The 22,141-nt window shown below is 38.3% G+C and overlaps 1 protein-coding gene across 2 annotated transcripts in view; it reads right to left on the bottom strand.

Annotated features, from left to right (window-relative positions):
• Positions 1–6,770: 6,770 nt before the first annotated feature.
• GOLPH3L (golgi phosphoprotein 3 like) overlaps positions 6,771–22,141 on the bottom strand; it is a 41,153-nt gene continuing 25,782 nt past the window's right edge. For both annotated transcript variants that reach the window (XM_036098323.2, XM_036098324.2), the window contains exons 3-5: positions 18,413–18,544; positions 16,090–16,204; positions 6,771–9,100 (exon numbers count right to left, since the gene is read on the bottom strand). In XM_036098323.2, the coding sequence (XP_035954216.1) occupies positions 8,673–9,100; positions 16,090–16,204; positions 18,413–18,544 (675 nt within the window). In that variant the 3' untranslated portion in view covers positions 6,771–8,672. The remainder of the gene's footprint in view (positions 9,101–16,089; positions 16,205–18,412; positions 18,545–22,141) is intronic.

Raw genomic sequence — 22,141 nt, 5'->3', positions numbered from 1 at the left:
GTGCCCCGCATGCATGTTTTCTGACATCAAATTTTTAAAAAAGCGTGAAGAGAATTCGATTAAAAGATTAAAAATTTGTTCTTCCCCTTTTCCACATAGCTAAAATGCCTGTAGACATATATTCATATGATTTCTAAAAATGTTTTACTCCCTAAATAATAAAAATAATTGTTTTAATGCTGAAATAAGTTAGGTAGAACTCTTTTTTTCCTATTATCTATTACATGTATACATGGATCTCTGTTCCTGTGTCCCCAATTCTTCCCCAGGCTTTGGTCTGTCTTCCTTTTGTCTTCACTGAGTTCCAGTAAAAAGAGACAGACAGACATGACTCTGTATTAAGCGAGAAAGGGAGCCATCTCTCCCAGGAAGCAGTAAAATGATCTCCGAATGCAAGTCCAACAAAGCAAGGGTCACCTCCTGGCAGAAATCACCTATTTCTAGCAGTCCAACTTACTGCCATTAGTTTCCTTTACATTCCAAATTATAAAAAAGTAGATTCAACTGGGGAGGGGGGATCAAGTACTCCCTAAGAGCTTTTCAAATAGATATGTTTTGTGTAGATTTTTTTCCCTGAATATCAATAATCTGTCCACCACTTTGGTTTTTTTCAACCTACTTGAACCTCCCTAAGTATAATAGCATATTTTATCTGAACTTACTTTAGAAATCAGGAATCTAGGGGCTTTTACCCCTTCAGAAGGACTTCTTGACCAAATCTACATGTTTCTGCCACATAAGTAGGCCCAGTAGATGCGCATCATTTTCCTGATTTGATGGGAAAAAATTCAAAGCCAAAATTTTTCTTGCATTTCAGAGATGTTGAAATTCCTCCCACTCCCATGTTAAGATGAGTACTTCTTCAAAGATTTCTGGATATTTAAAGCCATAATATCTCAAAATATTTCTGAGTTAGCCTAATATTAAAAGCAAAAATTTCAGGGCGCCTGGGTGGCTCAGTCAGTTAAGCGTCTGCCTTGGCTCAGGTCATGATCCCAGGGTCCTGGGATTGAGCCCTGTATCGGGCTCCCTGCTCAGAGAGAGTCTGCTTCTCCCTCTCCCTCTGCTGCTTCCCCTGCTTCTGTGCTCACTCTCTCTCTCTCTCTCTCTCTCTCGCTATCAAATAAATAAATAAAATCTTTAAAAAAAAATTTCTCCTCAGCTCTGTCACCTCAGCTTTTCTTAAACTCCAGGTGGAGGCCAAAAAGTTCTTAGATAACTTAGGCTAAACTGATTTATATTAAACTAAATTAGGGGCGCCTGTAGGTTAAGCGTCAGACTAGTTTCAGCGCAGGTTGTGATCTCATGGGTCGTGGGATCAAGCCCAGTGTCAGGCTCTGCACTCAGTGCATCGTCTGCTTGGGTTTCTCTCTCCCTCTCCCTGTGCTCCTCCCTACCCCCATGCTCACTCTCTCTCTCTCTCTCAAATAAATCTTAAAAAAAAAAACTAAATTAGACTTCTGTTTGGGTGTGGGAGAGATGGTTATGATCAAAGATGGAAAAGTACAGAAGGTAGCAGAATAGCTGAATGGATTCTTTCTTTTTTTAAGGTTTACTTATTTATTTGAGAGAGAGAGAGAGAGGGAGAGCAGTAGGGAGGGGCAGAGGGAAAAGGAGAGGGAGAATCCCAAGCAGACTGCCTGCTGAGTGCAGAGCCCAACACCAGGCTTGATCATGACCTGAGCCAAAATCAAGAGCCAATGCTTAACCAGCTGAGCCACCCAGCACCTCAGATTCTTAACAACATCACGAACATTTAAAAGACTGAGCAAATATTTATTTTAAATGCTTAAGGCAATAAAAATATGTTTTAAAAATAGATGATTTTTGGGGGTGCCTGGGTGGCTCAGTCAGCTGAGTGTTGTACTCTTGGTTTCAGCTCTGGTCATGGTCTCAGGATCCTTGGGTTGAGCCCGAGTCTGGCTCCAGGCTCAGCTCAGAGTTCTGCTTCTCTCCTTCTTTCTCTCCCTCTGCCTCTCCCCTGGTACACTCTCTCTCCCTCCCTCTCTAAAATAAATAAAATCTTAAAAAAAATAGATGGCTTTTTTAATTGAAGTGTAGTTGACATAAATGTATATTAGTTTCAGGTGAACATAGTGATTCAACAATTCTATACATTACACAGTGCTCACTACCATAAGTGTGGTCACCACGTGTCACCATACAACGTTATTACAAGATACTGACTATATTCCGTATGCTGTACTTTTGTTTTTTCTTTTTTTAAAAAAAATTTATTTATTTATTTGACAGAGAGAGGCAGCGAGAGAGGGAACACAAGCAACAAGAGTGAGAGAGTGAGAAGCAGACTCCCCACTGAGCAAGGAGCCCGATGTGGGGCTCGATCCCAGGCCCCTGGGATCATGACCTGAGCCGAAGGCAGACGCTTAACAACTGAGCCACCCAGGCGCCCCTAAGATTTTATTTATTTATTTGAGAGAGAGCACAAGTAGGTTGAGGGGCAGAGGGAGAAGCAGACTCCCTGCTGAGCAGGGAGCCCGATGAGGGGCTCAATCGGGGACTCCAGCATCATGACCTGACTGAGCCACCCAGGCGCCCCCGTATGCTGTACTTTTCATCCCCATGATTTTTTTATAACTGGAAGCTTGTACCTTTTAATCCCCTTTATCTATTTTGCCCATCCCCCAAACCTCTCCCAGTTTGTTCTGTGTATTTGATTCCGTCTAAGATTTTGTTTGTTTGTTCAAGGTAACTAGGATGGCTCATTCTTTTGTGCCTTTCCATTCCTACTGCCACTGCCCCTTGTCAGTAAGCCAAAACTGGAGTCATGAGACCTTGGGAACAGTGGCTGGTGATTGTGGGCAAAAATATGAAGATCATTTTCTACACTCCTCTATACCCCCTTTTATTATCCAATCACTTCCTGAAGCAAGTGAAACAAGCAGAGGGGGGGGTGTTTGTTTTGCTTTAACTTAAGACTTATATTGAAATATACTTACAGAAAAGTACACATGTAATAAGTGTACAGCTCAGTTTTCACAAACTGAACACACCCATGTAATCAGCACCAAGATTAAGAAACAGAATATTACTAGCACTTCAGAAACCCGCCTTGTGCTCCCTCCCAGTTACTACCCTATGAGGGTAACTTCTAACAACACTGACCGGTTTTACCTTAACAGGGTTTTTCAGATAGATGGAAAAAGCTTAGTGGAGGAAAAGAAGTTGGAAAGGAGAGGTTCAGACAATCTAAAAAGAAGAGGAGAAGGGAGGAGGGAAAGAAGAAGAGGGAATGAAGATGAGGAGGGAGGGAAAACAGAGGTTTGAAGAAAGAGAATCTGCTACCTGCTTGGCTGCCCAAGAAACCCAACTGTGATACTCTTCTTAAGCTTCCCTCTTTCAGGTGCCTGGGTGGCTCGGTCGTTTAAGCGTCTGCCTTCAGCTCAGGCTCATGATCCCAGCGTCCTGGGATCGAGTCCCGCATCGGGCTCCCTGCTCAGGGGGGAGTCTGCTTCTTCCTCTGCTCTGCTCGTGCTTTCTCTTGCTCTCCCTCTCTCCCAAAAAAAAAAAAAAAAAAACCTTGCTTCTTTCTCTTGCTCCAGCCTCCCACGTCTTTCCCCAACCCACTACCCCACCTCCATTGACAGGGTTTTAAGGTTGAAAGCCCTTTGCTCCAACTCTCCCTCACAAGTCTTAGGTAGCACATTAAATTTCATTAGTGATCCATTCTTTGGGGTTATAATTGTCCCCTTTTGACTGAATACTCTTTTAAATACAAAAACTACAACAAAGAGTAAGCCACTATCAGTAGCTGACACTAGGTACATTTTCTTCCTTTTCTGTGATTTTCTCTAGGGTCTTCCCTGGGCCAATATTTCACACTGTAGCTGTTAGTTAAAGTTTATCTGATTACTTAATCGAAATTTAAAATGGCAACTGATAATAACTGATTTGGTATCTTCTGGGTAATTTGTTGGCACTTTAATGCAATTTCAATGGAATTTCAATGCAATGGAAGGACAAGGTGAGGTAGTTATGAGAAGAAAGGTTTTCTGTTCTCAGGGAAAAAATTATAAGAGACTTTGAAATGAGCAAAGGGGAACGCCTGTCTCAGTCGGTTAAGCGTCTGCCTTCAGCTCAGGTCATGGTCCTGGGATCGAGCCCTCCATTGGTCTCGTTGCTCAGCGGGGAGCCTGCCTCTCCCTCTGCCTGCCGCTCCCCCTGCTTGTGCTCTCTCTCTGACAAATAAATAAAATCTTAAAAAAAAAAAAAAGAAAGAAAAGAAATGAGCAAAGACATTGTTGGGTATTGTCTAGAGGAGTCTTCAGAATTATCTGATCTATGGCTTTCATTGTCTTTGAACTATTTTATAATTTTTAAGTTGAGAAAACTGATGGCAATGCAAATTATTTTTATTCATAGAGACAATTGAATTTTGTCTAGCAAGATACAATTGATTTCCACCCTGTGAAAAAGATCATCCTAAACATTATATTTTATACACTGTAGATATTGACTAATTTTACCTCTATTAGCAAGCAAGTTCATTTCAGCATTCTTAATTGCCTATGTATATATCTGTCTTCAGATTTTCTTTTGAGCCGGTTTAACACCTTATTAGTTCCATCATTTGTGTAAGTTATGATTTTCCCTTTTTGAAAATTATCTTTAGGGGCGCCTGGGTGGCTCAGGCGTTAAGCGTCTGCCTTCGGCTCAGGTCATGATCCCAGGGTCCTGGGATCGAGTCCCACATCGGGCTCCCTGCTCGGCAGGAAGCCTGCTTCTCCCTCTCCCACTCCCCCTGCTTGTGTTCCCTCTCTCGCTGTGTCTCTCTCTGTCAAATAAATAAATAAAAAGTAAAAATCTTAAAAAAATATATATGGTATCTTTTAGAAATCTAAAGACATGTGAAAAGCACACATATTCACCCACAAATTCCAGCACGTGACAAATTATTTTGTACATATTGTTCTCCTGCCTCAAATAGCTCAGCTCTTCCTTCTCAACCTAAAAAGATTCTTCAAGACTGAGTTTAAATGGAGGAAGGAGAGAGTAGTGGTTAAAAGCATGTACTTGAACTTAAGCTCTGCATTGTGTCCTTAGGCAAGCCTGAGGTTTCTTTAAAATAAACGTATAGGATTTTAGTGTTGTGAAGAATAAATAACATATAAAGTAGCATAGTACCTCACAAATGCTCAGTACATGAAAGCTACTATAAATTAATATAACTCCTCTAAGTCTGTCCTAATGGTCCCAGGAAGAAGGTTACTTCTTTCTTTGTGTGTCCAAATATTAAATTTAGGGGCACCTGGGTGGCTCAGTTAGTTTGGTGTCTGCCTTCGGCTCAGGTCGTGATCCCAGGGTCCTGGGATCAAGCCCACGTTGGGCTCCCTGCTCTGCGGGGAGCCTGCTTCCCCCTCTCCCTCGGCCTGCCACTCCCCCTTCTTGTGCTGTCAAATAAATAAAATCTTTAAAAAACCCCACAAATATTAAGTTTATGTTTCTATTAGAGCACTTATCAAAAAGTATCTTATTTTCCCACTTTACTGTGAGTTATTGGGAGTGAAATTGTATCCTACACAACTTTTTATTGTCAACACCCAGCAAGTGCCAGTTTTTGGCACTTGTGCCAAATTTGTGAGTACTCAATATTTGGGGGATGAATGAATTACAAGCAATAAAATATCAAGCAGTGTTCTCAAAATTTAACATGCAGCTTTTGGAGACTGTGTTTAAAATGCAGCTTCCTAGCCCCTCACCTATACCAGAGACGGATTTACCAGGAACCTGCATTTTAGCAAGGTAGCCCCCATCCCAAGGTGATTTTGGTGCAGTACTCTTTGCACCACATTTTGAGAAACATTGTATAAAGGATGACTTAAGGGAACAATACTTTGCTTGAAATAAAATTAACAAGTATAAACAATCCTGGTAAATATATTTCTTACTGTCCCCTGTGCTGTAGACATTATAAAGAAGGGAAGAACAGTAAGCCAATTACAAGCACAATTATCTTTTTGTAGATGCCACTTTTAGGCAAGAAGCTTGAGCAATGGAAACTTGAGCAAGGCAGAAAGGTCCACCATAACCCCTGGCTGGATACAGACAGGCCATCAGGTGACCCACCTCAAAATATCCAAAGGCCCTAACTAACCAATGTGCTACTTACAGCCAGGCACAGTTACCTAAAAAGGGAAAATTCCCTATGTCCCTATACCTCCTCACCTTCTCCCTTTAAATACAGTCCCCACAGTCTCTGCTTTCCTGTCCTGCCCACCACTCCCTTGCAATGTATTCAGTAAACTTCTATCTCCTTTTTCTGCTTCAGGTGAAATCCTTTCACCACCTGTACCTCAGGATTCCACCCGATCGGGTTGCCTCACATTTGGGGGCCCCATCTAATTGGGAGAGACACCATACTTTTCACATGTTGTTAACTCTGTCACAGCGAGGTACGTTACCTGTGTTGCGAACTTAAGACTTTCAGCTCTTAAATAAGTTTAGGTGTCACTTGCAAGTAGATAATAGGATAGAACATACTCCTTTTCTTCATGATAATAATATTATAATTGGGTAAATTATTTTGATTGAGGGGGCATTTTTCAGACCACATTAGCTGCTCTTCAGGTTAGCCTTGATGTGCCTGCCCCCCCACCCCAGTCTATATATGTTACGACTCTATTTATGTATTCCTAATTTTCTACACAGGATGAAACAGGCTGGTCTCCTGGTGTAAAGGGATAGTGTTATTGGCCCTGTGTGGAAAGTTCTTATTTCCAGTTAAAATAATTGAAGTTGTAAAACCAGAGAACCAATAATTGATATTTATTGTACAGAAATGTGAAGGCCATATGCATTAAAGGAGAAGGTGTTTTGCAGTGAATACAGATTCAAACTGAAGAAATCCTCTTTGAGATACAATATAAAAATAAACACTGACCAAGAATTGCAAGGAAGAACTCAACTCAACTTCTGCCCCCCATCCCCCCAATCAAGCTGATACTTTCCACAGGAAAACCTGGTTTCAATTCCTGCTGAATTGTTCAAATGGAAAGGAAAACTAAGTCAGGTAGATACAACACATGGACTGGTTTTTGTACTTTCAGAGAGCCAGACTGAAACTCTACTCAGGCTCACATTTAGAATTCATTTCACACTAAAATTTGTATCTCTAGTCACATAAGCAATACCTGAAGTGAAAAACTTAATTGAGTTAATTGAGTAGGGGAATTTTGTGGGGCTAAACAGGTTTGGGGTAGGAAATGAAAGTTACAATCATTCATTTAATTACTGAATATCTGATATCAGGTCTGGGTTGTCTGTATTAGCTCTCTGACAACCTGTTTCTCTGTAATGGTCATGAAGCATGCTCCATTAAAAAATATTAGCATAATAAATGCTTGACCTTAGCACAACTTGGTGCCTGTCCTCTTTATATTCCCAAACACTAGACTTTATATTAGCATTCTTTTGACACCAAATTGCTCTTCTAAACAGGATTTCTCTTAATCTTCTCTTTGCACTATTGAATTGAAAAAATTGAAACTTCTTAGAGATTTGGGTAGATAGATGGTTGTGTTGAAACAAGACTAATGACTAGGAGGGTAACTGTGAATTAAATGTAGACAAAAATACTCCTAGAACCCTTAAATATAGACAGAATCTATCAGTTTATGAAGGAAGTCGAAGATAGGGAACAAGAACATCTGGAGTTTAGATAGACTGTCTGGACTCAGGATGCTGCTATTCAGCAACTGAAATTTATAACTCCCTCAATTCAGAGACATGTAGAGTATATCTGGAGGAATCAGGACAGTCATGTGCTAATGGGTGGAAATTCTCATGCTACCTCCCTCCCTTATAAATCATATAACTGAAGGCTGAAGGACATGGTTGAGAGATACATTTTTTTTTCATTCAGACTTTTGTCCTAATGAATGAGGGAGTAGGATAATGCTAAAAGAGAGTATAGAATATATTTCTGATTCTAGGGCTGTGAGAACCAGGCAATCAAATTTGCAATCTTCTCATTAGGTTAGAAAAGGAAAGAAGAAAAAATCATTAGTGGGACATACAATCCCAGAGACCATCTGCTCCAAAAATTAGTTTTGTTTCCACTGCCCCTTATTCAAAGAGACAGTTATTTCAATAACTACATTACTTAGTAGAGTCTGAGAGACAAAGACTGTGAAAACATGTATTTAAGGTAGAAAACAGGGGCGCCTGGCTGGCTCAGTCCGTAGAGTATGTGACTCTTAACCTTGGGGTCATGTGTAAGCCCCACGTTGGGCATGGAGCCTACTTAAAAAAAAAAAAAGATAGAAAACAAATTTTAAAAAACTTAATAAATGGTTTGCTCTATATCTCACTCACATTTTCTGACTGGAGAACTTCAAATCCCACTTAGATATTCCTGCTTATCCAAAAGCACACTAGGTGGAAGTAAACCAAGAAATGAGAAAAAATGATAATTGGGTGTGTGTGGGTTCACCTAGTTTATTCACCTCTGTAGTGGAAAAATAAGGAGAAATAAAGTCTGTTTACAATGGCCAAAGTTTATGGAGAAGCCCTGAAGCTGCTCTCCCCAAATCATAAATCTGATTCAAGAGAAGGAAAAAAATGATGAAAAACATCTCATCACACAAAACTCAGTGTGGTGTCTCTGACAGTCACCAGCCAGCAGGGGAAAAGGAGAAACCCACCCACTGGCTTTAGGATTTATTGAAGGCTGCCAGCACAGCCCAGATCATCTCTGTGGCACTGTGCTTTGTCCCCTCCACTTCAGGGTCCAGTTCTACTAGATCCTTGGCTCGATTCATTGCCACATCATACTTGTCATCTGTCAGAGAGGAGAAGACATTCTCTAGCACGTCAGAGGAGTGGGCTAGCACCAGGAGTGCTAGTGTTCGCTTGTCCATACGCTGAGGGTCATTTACCCACCGCTCTAGGACACTATCTTGAAGTTTTTTGACTAGTCGTTGTTTCTCTGTTGTATTGGTCACTGGATGAGTAGTCATATCAAATAGGAGGAAATTCTGCTTCTCAGTGGTTAGAATACCCTTTTCTACTAGGTTCTTTGCAATTCGCTCTCTTACATTTCTCAGCTGGTACTGTAATTTGAAGGGGTTCCAGGTCTCACCTTTGGGGAAAAAAAACAGAAGACTTGAACAACACTATAAGCCAACTAGACCTAACAAGACATCTACAGAACATTCCACCCTAACAGCAGAATACATATCTTTCTCAAGTGCACATGGAACGTTCTCCAGGATAGACCATATGGTAGGCCATAAAATCAGCCTTAATAAACTTAAAAGGACTGAAAACATCCAAAGTATGCTATCCAACCACAATAGAATTAAATTAGAAATTAACAGACAAAAATCTGGGAAATTAAAAAATATGTGGAAATTAAGCAACACACTCCTAAATAACCAACTGGTCAAAGAAGAAATCACAGGGAAATTTAAAAAATACTTTGAGTTGCATGAAAATGAAAACACAACAGACCAAAATTATGGGCTGCAGCTTAAAGCAGTGCCAAGAGAGAAATTTATGACCCCAAATGTTATATTAGAAAAGGAGATGTCAAATCAATAACCTTTCTACCTTAAAAAAGTGGAAAAAGAAGAGCACATTAAGCATGAAGGGAGCAAAAGAAAGGAAACAGTAAAGATTAGAGAGGAGATAGATTGAAACAATGAAAACAATAGAGGAAATCAATAAAATCAAAGTTGAAAAGATCAACAAATTGACCAACCTAGACTGACCAAGAAAAAAGAGAAGACTCAAATTACTAAAATTAGGAATGAAAGAGGAAACATCACCACTGACCTTAAAGAAATAAAAAGGGTGGTAAGAGGACACTATAAACAACAGTATGCCAACAAATTAGATAACCTAAAAGAAATGGACAAATTCCTTGAAACACACAAATTATTTAAATTGACTCAAGAAGAAAGAGAAAGTCTGAATAGATCTGTAACAGTAAATAGATTGAATAAGAAATTTAAAACTCCCCCCAAAAAGCGTGGTTAAGATGGGTTACTGGTAATTCTACCAAATGTTTAAAGAATACTACTAATCCTTCACAAACTCTTTCAAAAAAACAGAAAAGGGAACACTTCCTTAAGTATTACTCTGATACCAAAACCAGACAAAGACATCACAAGAAAACTACAGACCAATATCCCTTATGACTATAGGTACAAAAATATTCTACAAAATACTACCAAATAAAATCCAGCAACATATAATAAACACTATGTAACAAAATTAGGTGGGACTTATTCCAGAAATGCAAGGTTGCTTTAATATCCCCAAATCCAATTATGTAACACATCATATCAATAGAATGAAAAGCAAAACCAAATGATCATCTCAATCAACACAGAAAAAGTATCTGACAAAATCCAACATACTTACATGATAAAAACACTCAACAAACTAGGAGTAGGTAGAACCTTCCTCAACCTGATAGAGGGCATTTATAAAAAACCCACAGCTAGCTTCATACTTAATGGTGAAAGAGTCAGTGTTGTCCTACTAAGATTAGGTATAAGACAAAGATGCCATTTTCATCACTTCTATTTTTTTTTTCTGGAGGTTCTAGCTGGGCAATTAGGCAAGAAAAAGAAATAAAAGCAGGGCGCCTGGGTGGCTCAGTTGGTTAAGCGACTGCCTTCGGCTCAGGTCATGATCCTGGAGTCCCAGGATCGAGTCCCGCATCGGGCTCCCTGCTCAGCGGAGAGCCTGCTTCTCCCTCTGACCCTCCTCCCTCTCGTGCTCTCTGTCTCTCATTCTCTCTCTCTCTCTCAAATAAATAAATAAAATCTTTAAAAAAAAAAAAAAAAAAAAAGAATCCAAAAAACAAATATTTAAAAAAAAAAAAAAAAAAAAAAGAAATAAAAGCATTCAGATCAGACAGGAAGAAGTTAAGCTATTTTTATTTTCAGATGACGTGATCTTGTGTACAGAAAAATCTAAGGAATCCACTTAAACTATTGCAACAAATAAATTCAGCAAGGTTGCAGGATACAAGATTAATATACAAAAATCAACTGAATTTCTATTCATTAGCAACAAATAATCTGAAAATAAAATTAAGAAAACAATTACATTTATAATAGCATCAAAAAGAACAAAATACTTAGGAATATAACAAAAGTAGTGTAAGATTTGTCACTGAAAATTATAAAATATTGTTGAAAGAAATAAAGATTATCTAAATAAATGGAAAGACATCCCATGTTCACAGATTGGAAAACTTCATATTATTAAGATAGCAATATTCCCCCAAATTGACCTACAGATTCAATACAATTCCGATTAAAATCCTACCCTGCTTTATTGCAGAAATTGACAAGTTAATTCTATAATTCATATGGAAATGCAAAAGACCCAGCATGGCCAAAAAAATCTTGAAAAAGAATAAAGTTGGAGGACTCACAGTTCCCAGTTTCAAAACTACTATAAAACTACAATAATCAAAAAAACCAAACAAAAACCAAACCCTACAATAATCAGGAGAGTGGGGTATTGCATAAGAATAGACATATAGATCAAAAGAAGAGTCCAGAAATAAACCCATAAATTTATGGCCAAATGATTTTTTACAATGGTACCAAGATAAATCAAGGAGGACAGAACAGTATTAGGACAAATAGTGCCAGGACAACTGTATTTCTATCTTCATGCAAAAGACTGAAGTTGGAGCTCTATCCCATACCATATACAATTAACTCAAAATGGACAAGAGACCTAAATGAAATAGACAAAGCTATAATCTCTTAGAAGTAAATGCAGGAATAAATTTTTTAAATAAGATTTTTTTTATTTATTTGAAAGGGAGAGAATACGTGCGTTCAAGAGAGAGAGCATGAGTGGGAGGGAGAGGGGCAGAGGGAAAGGGAGAAGCAGGCTCCCTGCTGAGCAGGGAGCCCAATGCAGGGCTCAATCCCAGGACCCTGGGATCATGACCTGAGCCGAAGGCAGAGGCTTAACCAACTGAACCATCCAGGCGCCCCAGGAATAAATTTTCATGATGTTGGGTTAAGCAATCATTTCTTAGATATTACACAAGTAATAAAAGAAAAAAAGATTAATTGAAAAGTATTAAAATTGAAAACTTTATCTTTGAAGGACACCATAAAGAAGTGAAAAGACAGAATGGAAGAAAAGTTTTGCAAATCCTGCACATGATGAGATTTGTATCTAGAATATATTTGAAAAGTACAACTCAATAGTAAAAAAGGTAAACCTAATTAAGAAATAAGTAAAGTATTTGTTTTTTTTTTTTTTTTTTTTTAAGATTTTATTTATTTATTTCACACACAGAGAGAGCGAGAGAGATCACAAGCAGCAGGGGGCAGTGGGAGAGGGAGAAGCAGGCTCCCGGCCGAGCAGGGAGCCCAACACGGGGCTCGATCCCAGGACCCTGGGATCATGACCTGAGCCAAAGGCAGACGCTTAACTGACTGAGCCATCCAGGCACCTCAAAAAATAGGTAAAGTATTTGAATAGACAATTCTCCAAAGAAGATATACAGACGGCCATAAGTACATAAAGATGGTCAACAACATTAGTATTAGGAAAATCCAAATAAAAGTCACAATGATATACCACTACATATTCATTAGGATAGATAAAATAAAGCAGAGAATAACAAGTACTGATGAGAATGTAGAAGAATGAAAACTCATACATTGGTGTGGAAATATAAAATGGTGTAGCCACTTTGAAAAACTGGCCCCATCCCTGCCTTAAGATGTTTAAAGTCTAGTATGGGGTAATAGTGGGGAGACAAAAATAATATTTGAAGTGGGCCCTAATGACAAACTCAAACTGGACATAGATGATAAGGTTCTTTAAATTATTAATCACTGAGGTATGACATCAGGGATGATGACAGAGTAGGAAGTGCCAGACATTCCTCTCTTCACCTAGACAACAATTATACTAGAACCTAGAATCTTTTTTTTTTTTTAAACTAGGCTCCAGGGGCGCCTGGGTGGCTCAGTCGGTTAAGCGTCCACCTTTGACTCAGGTCATGATCCCAGGGTCCTGGGATCAAGTCCCACATTGGGCTCCCTGCTCGTCAGGGAATCTCCTTCTCCCTCTGCCCTTCCCCTTGGTTGTGAGCATTCTCTTTCTCTCAAATAAATAAATAAATAAATAAAATCTTTAGTAGTTTTTCTTCCCCTTTCCTTAAAACAAACAAACAGGGCGCCTGGATGGCTCAGTTGTTAAGCGTCTGCCTTCGGCTCAGGTCATGATCCCAGGGTCCTGGGATTGAGCCCTGCATCGGGCTCCCTGCTCGGTGGGAAGCCTGCTTCTCCCTCCCCCACCCCCCCGCTTGTGTTCCCTCTCTCGCTGTGTCTCTGTCAAATAAATAAATAAAATCTTAAAAAACAAACAAAGAAACAAACCCAGGAAGACAGAAGTGAGTCATTACATACAAGGCATCCTCAGTAATATTATCAGATTTCTCATCAAAAAATTTGGAAGCCTGAAGGCAGTGGGCTGATATATTCAAAGATATAAAAGGAAAAAAAAACTGTCAAATGAGAATTCTATACCCAGAAAAACTGTCCTTCAAAAATGACTCATACTTCCCAACTTCAAAACTTACTATAAACTATAGTAAGTAAAACAGTATGGTATTGGCATAGGACAAACATAGATCAAAGCAACAGAGCAGAGAGCCCAGAAATAAATCCTCGCATCTATGATCAACTGATTTTCAACAAGGCTAATAAGACTATTCAATGGGGAAAGGGCAGTCTTTTCATGGATATGAGACCAAAAGTGCAGGCAACAAAAGAAAAAATAGATAAACTGGATTTCATCAAAATTAAGAACTTTTGTGCATCCAAGATTACCATCAAAAAAGTTGAAAAGACAACCTACAGAATGGGAGAAAATATTGGTAAATAATGATGGATCTGATAAGGGATTAATATCCAGAAAATATAAAGAACTTCTAAAACTCAACAGCAATAACAATAGGGAGCCAACAGGGTGGCTCAGTTGGTTAAGCATCTACCTTTGGCCCAGGTCATAATCTCAGGGTCCTGGGATCGAGTCCTGTGTTGGGCTCCCTGCTCAGTGGGGAGTCTGCTTCTCCCTCTCCCTCTGTGTATTTGCTAGCTCTCTCTCAAATAAATAAATAACTAAATATTCAGATAAATAAAATCTTTAAACAAAAACAGTAACAACAGAACCTAATTAAAAAAATGGGCAAAGAACTTGAATAAACATTTTTCCAAAGAAGATATACAAATGGCCAATAACCTATGAAAAGATGCTCATCACTGGTCATTAGGGAAACACAAATGAAAACAACAATGAGATATCCCTTCATGCCTACTAGGGGAGCTAATAATTAAAAACAAAATAAAACAAAAAATAGAACAAGTGTTGATGACAATGTAGAGAAACTAGAAAGCTCATGCATGGCTGGTGAGAGTGTAAAAGGGTGTAGCCTGTACAGGAAGTAGTTTTATGGTTTCTCAAAACATAGCACTATCATATGACCCAGCGATTCTACTCCTAGCTATATATCCAAAAGAATGGAAAGCAGGGACTTGAACAGATATCTGTATACTAATGTTCATAGCAGCATTATCCACAATAGCTAAAAGGTGGAAAGGACCCAAGTGTCCAACAACAAATGAATAAAAAAAAAAAAGGGTAGATCTGAACAATGGAATATAATTTGGCCATAAAAAGGAATGAGATTTTGATATATGCTACAACATGACCAGACCTTGAAAACATTATGCTTAATGAAATAGGACAGATATAGAAGGACAAATATTGTATGATTCCACTTATATGAGTTACCTAGTACAGGCAAATTCATAAAGACAAGTAGAAAAGAGGTTGCCAGAGAATAGGAGGGTGGGAAGAAAGGATGTTTGGGATGATGAGAAAGCTTTGGGTATAGAGAGAGGTGATGGTTACATAATACCTTGAATGTATTTAATGTCACTGAATTATACATTTATGAATGGTTAAGACAATAAAGATTATGTTATGTGTATTTTACAATTAAAAAAGTTAACTATATAAATTAAAACACATCCACAAAAAATACATCTGTGAATGTTCATAGCAGCATTATTCATAATAGCCTAAAAGTGGAAATAATCCAAATGTCTACCAACTGATGAATCAATAAATAAATGTGGTACATCTATACAATGAAATATTATTTAGTGATAAAAAGGAGTCAAGGTAAAACTGGGGAAGTTCTAATAAGATTGGTGGATTTTATCAATGTCAATATCCTGTGGGTCATATTATACTATAGTTTTGTAAAAGGTTATCACTGGGGGATCTGGGCAGTGTATAAGGGATCTCTCGATATTATTTCTTACAACTGCATGTAAATCTACAAATATCTCAGTAAAAATTTCCATTAAAAAAATTGTCCCAGAAGGTGACACTGGCTGTGATCTCAAAGTGTCCTGCTTTCTCCTAAAATTTTATACCACAGATCTACTTATTTATATTAAAGTTTTTGAACTTGCCCTTAAAAAAAAAAAGAGGATGAAGTACTGGAACATGCTAAAACATGGATGAACCTTAAAAATATTATATCTTAAGCCAGTTACACAAAATGTACATTTCATTTATATGAAATATCTAGAATAAGCAAATCTATAGAGACAGAATGTAGATTAGTGGTTGCCTAGAGCTGGGCAGGAGGCTTGGAAAAAACTGCTAATTAGTATGGGGTTTATTTTTGGGGTGATGAAAATGTTCTAAATTTAGATTGTGATGATGGTTGCACAATTGTGTGAATATACTAAAATCCATTTAATTGTGTACTTTCCATGGGTCAACTGTATGGTGTATGAATTATATATCAATAAAGATGTTAAACATTTTTCTTGTGAAGAATATTTTTAGAGAACTTACAGGGTGGGGTGGCAGAAGTAAGATGAAACCTTGGAAAACTTTATGTATTGATTAACCATGCCTTTTCTGTCCCTCTTTAATACATTTAAACAGTGAACCATATATTTCTTACCCAGCAGCTTTAATTCCTGTACTCCTATTCTTGAACTAGTAGCATAAAGATTACAAAGTGTGGGATTTTTGAACCATTTTGAGCCATTTTACCTGTGAGTAGCTCTATCCATGTCTGGACGGTTTCTGTGGGTTCAGTTGCTTTGATGTGTTTGAGAGTTTCATCCAGTAAAACATCCCCTGTTGGGCTATCTGACTTTAGCAGTACCTTTAAAAGAAGAATCAAGGGACCCTAGTTCATTTACTTAATTCAAATTAAAATCTTTCAGTATACCATATATGTATTATTGGTTAAGTGTTGTAGGAAATGCAAAGCAACTTAGTATACTGTTCCTTTCCTCAAGAAATTTAAAATTTAGTATGGGATAATAGTAAGGAGACAAAAATAACATTTGAAGTGGACCCTAGCGACAAACTGGATATAAATGATCATGGAGAAAATACGCAATAATAAGTCTTTGGGTCTGCAAAACCAACTTTTTAAAAAAAATATTTGAGAGAGAGTGAGAGAGAAAATGCGCAGGGGAGAGAGGCAGAGGGAGAGAGAAAAGCAGACTCCCTGCTGAGCAGAGAGCCTGATGCGGGACTTGATCCCAGGACCCTGGGATCATGACCTGAGCCAAAGGCAGACGCTTAACCAACTGAACCACCAGGCGCCCTGGAAAACCAATTTGTGAAATAATAAATATAGGAAAGTCAGGAAAGGAACCAGTTTTGGGGAAAAGTTGATAGGTTTGATTTTAACTGATAAGGGATAGCCAAGTTGAAATGCCTACTCAATAGTTAAATAGGGTAGAAAAAGAAGGCCTAGGATTTGATAGGTTAATATCACGGAGGTGATAGATGAAGCTGTAAGGTAAATGATAGCTCCAAAAGGACAGGAAGTTATGCAGAAGAATACAAACCGAGACTTAGATGTTAAGGAATGGAGAAGTACAAGAAATAGGGTACAGCCAGAGAAGCAAGAAAATGTAATATAACAAAGGCCAAGAATGGAGAAAATTTCAAGTAGGAGGAGGTGGTCAAAAATGTCAAATGCCACATATAGTTTAAAAGAGAAAAATAAAGACAAAAGAGAGGGTGGTGATGGAGCACCTGGCTGGCTCAGTTGATAGAGCATGTGTCTTTTTTTTTTCTTTTTTTAAGATTTTATGTATTTACTTGAGAGAGAGGGATAGCGAGAGAGCACGAGTGGGGTGGAGGGTTACAGAGAGAGGGAGAAGCAGGCTCCTGGCTGAGCAGGGAGCCCGATGCGGGGCTCGATCCCAGGACCCCAAGATCATGACCTGAGCGGAAGGCAGACGCTTAACAACTGAGCCACCCAGGTGCACCCCCCCTTTTTTTTTTAAGATTTTATTTATTTGACAGAGAGAGACACAGGGAGAGAGGGAACACTAGTAGGGGGAGTGGGAGAGGGAGAAGCAGGCTTCCCGCTGAGCAGGGAGCCGGATGTGGGACTCAGTCCCAGGACCCTGAGATCATGACCTGAGCGGAAGGAAGATGCTTAACGACTGAGCCACCAAGGCACCCCTCCCTTTTAAAAATATTTTATTTATTTATTTGACACAGAGAGAGAGAGAGAGAGAGTGAGCGAGCATAAGGAGGGGGAGCGGCAGACGGAAAGGCAGAAGCAGGCGCCGGATGAGCAGGAAGCCTGACGCGGAGCTCCATCCCAGGTCCCCAGGATCATGACCTGAGCCAAAGGCAGACGCTTAACCGACTGAGACACCCAGGTGCTCAGAGCATGTGACTCTTGATCTCAGGGTTGAGTTCAAGCCCTACACTGGGCACAGAGTCTGCTGGTGATACCTAAAGAATGTAGTTTTGGTAGAGTTCTGAGTATGACAGTGAAGTTATGAGTGGAAAAAATAAGTAGTAAAAAATGGAGACAGGAGTATAGCTCATATGGTGGACCCGACTTACTGTAAATGGAAGGAGAAAAATCTAATGGTTATCTGAGCATGACTCGAGTTAAAGACTCACCTGACCCATGTGTTTGCCCCCCTGCTATATAACACTCTATTTCATAATGTTATATAGAGGGAGTAATAACAGCATCCTAAAGTGATTTTTCTGCATAAAAAAGACAAAACCATAACCTTCTTAAAACTCTTTAGATGATGGATATTTGAATTTCTCCCTCTGCTATAGGTTAATTAAAACTGTTAGACAATGGAACAACTGAGTCAGTGATATTTATCTTGTCTCACTACTCAGGTCTTCCCATTCCCCCCAGGGGCACCTGGATGGCTCAGTTGGTTAAGCATCTGACCCTTGATATTAGCTCAGGTCTTGATCTCAGGGTCATGAGTTAAAGCCCCTTGAAAAAAAAAAACAAAACTTCCCATTCCTCCAGAATGGACCATTGGTATCTGCCCTTTCATAAGTTAGGAGGATGTCCACAGAGGTGCTGTACCTTTCTGTCCAGTAGTCGCTTCTTACGCATCGTGGGGGGTTCCAGATAGATTCGACCCCGCATGGCCAGCTCTATCAGGATACCCCCTCGCAGGCCAGATGATATGCAGTCATTCCAGAAAGATGTGTAACCCTAGAGAAGGCAAAAGAGAAGAGAAAGAATTTTTTTTTTTTTTAAGCAGAACATTATTATATTTGAATACACAACTTCTGTACAACCAAAAAGTAAAACATCACAGTAAAATGGTGGTGAGAACACATGGTATTTCTTTTGCAATGCATGGTTAACATCCTCAGTCATAAATGACTTTTTAGAAATCAGTAACAAAAACACTAATATTCTGAGGGAAATGAAAAAGAAAACACAGAGGAAAATGAAATAACAAGTGACTAGTAAGGTTTAAGGACATATGAAGATGACAAGCCATTTTTTTTGTAATACCACATTTTCAAAGATTAAAACATTGAAATGTAATGTTTGTACTGTTTAAGAAAATAGAAGTCTCATAAACAAACACTGGGAGACAGGACTGACGAGGACAATCTATACCATTTGGGGAAAATTTCTACTTTTGACTCAGAATATAAATTTTGGATATACTTAATTCCAATAAGGTGGAAATACTAGGACTATTTTCAACAAATTAGCCAGAGAAATTAAAAATAATTTCTATATAAAGCATGTAACTGCCTAGAAAATTTGTAGCTAATATATGGGTCCAAAGACTACTAGCATAACAATTTGTTCATCAATATACCCCAAAAGGATACACACAAAACTCCATTAACAGTAGATAATGTTGGGAAGTAGAATTAGGAGGGGAAAAAAAGCATTTAAGAAGTAAAAATAATATCCTTCACAAATTTCTGTGCTTTTTGAAATCTGGAAAAAGGTAATTTTTTTATCAATCAATTTTAAATTTACCCTGTAATAAGTGAAAATTATAAATATGTTCACTATATTTATACTTATGGAAACACTGAAATGAAGCCTTGCAATCACACCATCCTGAGCTTCTCTGTTGAAATAACATCTCCACCGTTCAAGCTCCTGAGATTTAGTCCAATGTCAATAACGAAAACAGTCAACATGCCTGGTTACAATTCCCTCCAAGGACACTCTTTAGGTAACTTTCAAACTCGAGCTTTCTCGGTCCAGTTTTTCTGATCTGTGAGGAGTATCCACTCCCAACACATGAAACAGAAGTCTCCATACATTATGAAGACCGTCTTTTGGATTTGAAGATGGTGGCAGAAGCAACAGCATAAGTTTTCTGTTTAGTCATCACAATAATTTCGCCAAGGGGTATCCTGGGACCAGAGATTGGAGGTGAAGAACACTTGAATGAATAATACTGCCAATGAGAGGTATTTGAAATTTTAAAGATATTTCAAAAGAACATTTAAACAACAAAAGGGAATTTTAAAAATACAACCAATCTGTGCCTCTCTGTATCCTTGCCTATTGACACCTTGGGAGTATTGGGCTGTTATACCCAATTTTGTATTCCCAGTGGCCATTATGAATAGTTTGTGAGTGACCACAAAGAATGTGTGATTTAGAGACTCTAGTACAGCAGAGAATTATACACACTGAAACAGTATTGTGGGATCCAAGAAAAGAATATGGGAGAAGATGGGATTTGAGATGTACATGAAGAAGAGATTTATAGATAACCTGAGGACAGCTAACATCAGGAACATTCCTCATGCTATGGACTTCCTTAATCTAAGTCTTAACTGGGAACCACAGGAGATGATAGTTCCATGAAAACACACTTCTGCCCTCTTTGTTTGGAATTACAAGAATTGGTATCACCAGACCTCTCGTTGAGAAAGAATGTTCTGAAAGTGTTATGGACTTGCAGCAAGCACCTTAAGGATGGTTCACTGCGTTTTGATTCATTTCATGTCATATTACATGAACTCAAAGCATAGAATAAGAGAACAGAATCTCTCTTTAATCCCCTTAATCTAAACCCCCTAAATAAGGTTTTCTGTCTGACTTCCAGCTCTTTGTGAATTCCCATGGTTCAGCTGTTAGTTGATAACTGGCATGTCAAATTTTAATTTTTGAAAAGAATTTTGGCTTCTTGGAAATGTTTCCATGACACCCTAAATTTCAGAGTAGAATATAAATAAGTAGAAAAATGTATAAACCATTTGAGCCTTTTACTCCTCCAAGACATGTTTTATTTGCAAGCTATTTTGATGGGTGGTGTGGTAGAAACCCAGCTCTGCCACTGACTAGTTAAGTGCCTTGGGTATGTTATTTAACCATTTTCAAGTGCAATATCCTCATCTGTAAAACAAGCACACTAATATCTATCCTTCTAAGTTGGCTGTGAGGAATAAGTTAGATGTTACATGTAAGAAGGCCTTTAGTAGAGTGCCTGGCATATAGTAGGCACTTAAATACTAGTTTCCCTTCCCTAGGAGCTATACAAAGATGTAAAAGAAATACCCACTGTCTTAAGGAACAAACAAATCTAACTGGAAATACCACGCAAATGTGAGGAAAATTCTGTGATAATATAAATTTTAAATAAAAGCTCAATTGAAAAAGTAGCAGAAGACAGGCAAAAATGACTACTCTAAGTTTGGTTTAGATGATAGTTTTTCAAATTACAAATCATTTTTGGGATAGTCAGAAACTTTTATGGGACTTGAACTGGAGTTTCAAGAATAGGTTGAATTTTTCAGAAAAGGGAGGGTTTTCCAGATGAAGATGAAGGAAATCACCCAAATTCTACTATTTTTCAAAAGGGCATTCTAAGCAAAAGTATAAAGAAAAGAGACATCAAATATGTTTAGAGATCTAACTCAAGGACGTGAGATCAAGTTGGTTGGGGCCAGGCTGCGGAAAGTCTTGATGTTCTGAACTTTTACTGAAAGGCAATATTGAATCCTGAAGGTTCTGGGCAAGGAGTTACGATTAACACAAGATGACCCGTCAGAGTCATTAGAACTGTTCAACACTCTAGCCATCTTTGGGTGTAGCACTCACTCTCATGGAAGAGAAGCTGGATGAGACGTTGGCAGGGAAGTTCTAGCATGGCTTTAAAGTATCACCTTTAATGGTCACTATATAAATCACTATTTAAAAAAAATTTTTTAATTTACTTTTTACTTTTTAATTTTTTAAAAATAAGCTCCATGCTGAATGTGGAGCTTGAACTCATGACCCCAAGATCAAGGGCCTCATGCTCCACCAACTGTGCCAGTCACGTGCTCCATAAATCACTATTAATAGTAGTAATGTCTAATATTTATTGGATACTTACTATGTAGATTTGTGTTCAGCTTTTTTGCATGCACTATCTGATCACATCTTCACAACAACCATATAAGGGAGGTACTACTATCCATATTTTAAAGATAAGGAAACTAATGGAGGTTCTGTGACATGACAGGGTGTAGTTACAAAGCTAAATAGTGGCAAAGAATTAAAAAAAATTTTTTTCAATTCCACTTTTCCTCTTTATTGGTTTAGAAGTTATGCAATCTCTTTACTTAAGGAAAGTTATCCTCGAAATTTTAACATGCATGACAGTTAATTTAAAATTAATACAAAATTTAATTATTTTGAAATGAATCAATATTTAACCACTCTTCTTTGACCAATATTTTATCTTTTTTTACCTCACATGTTAGACATTATTGTTAGCATTAGCATTATTATTTTATACAAGTAGCACTTACTTAGATTTACTCAGATGCTTACCAATGT

This window comes from Halichoerus grypus, chromosome 5 (genome assembly GCF_964656455.1).
Source record: "Halichoerus grypus chromosome 5, mHalGry1.hap1.1, whole genome shotgun sequence".
Classification (NCBI taxonomy): Eukaryota; Metazoa; Chordata; class Mammalia; order Carnivora; family Phocidae; genus Halichoerus; species Halichoerus grypus.
This window is presented reverse-complemented; position numbering and strand designations above follow the sequence as displayed.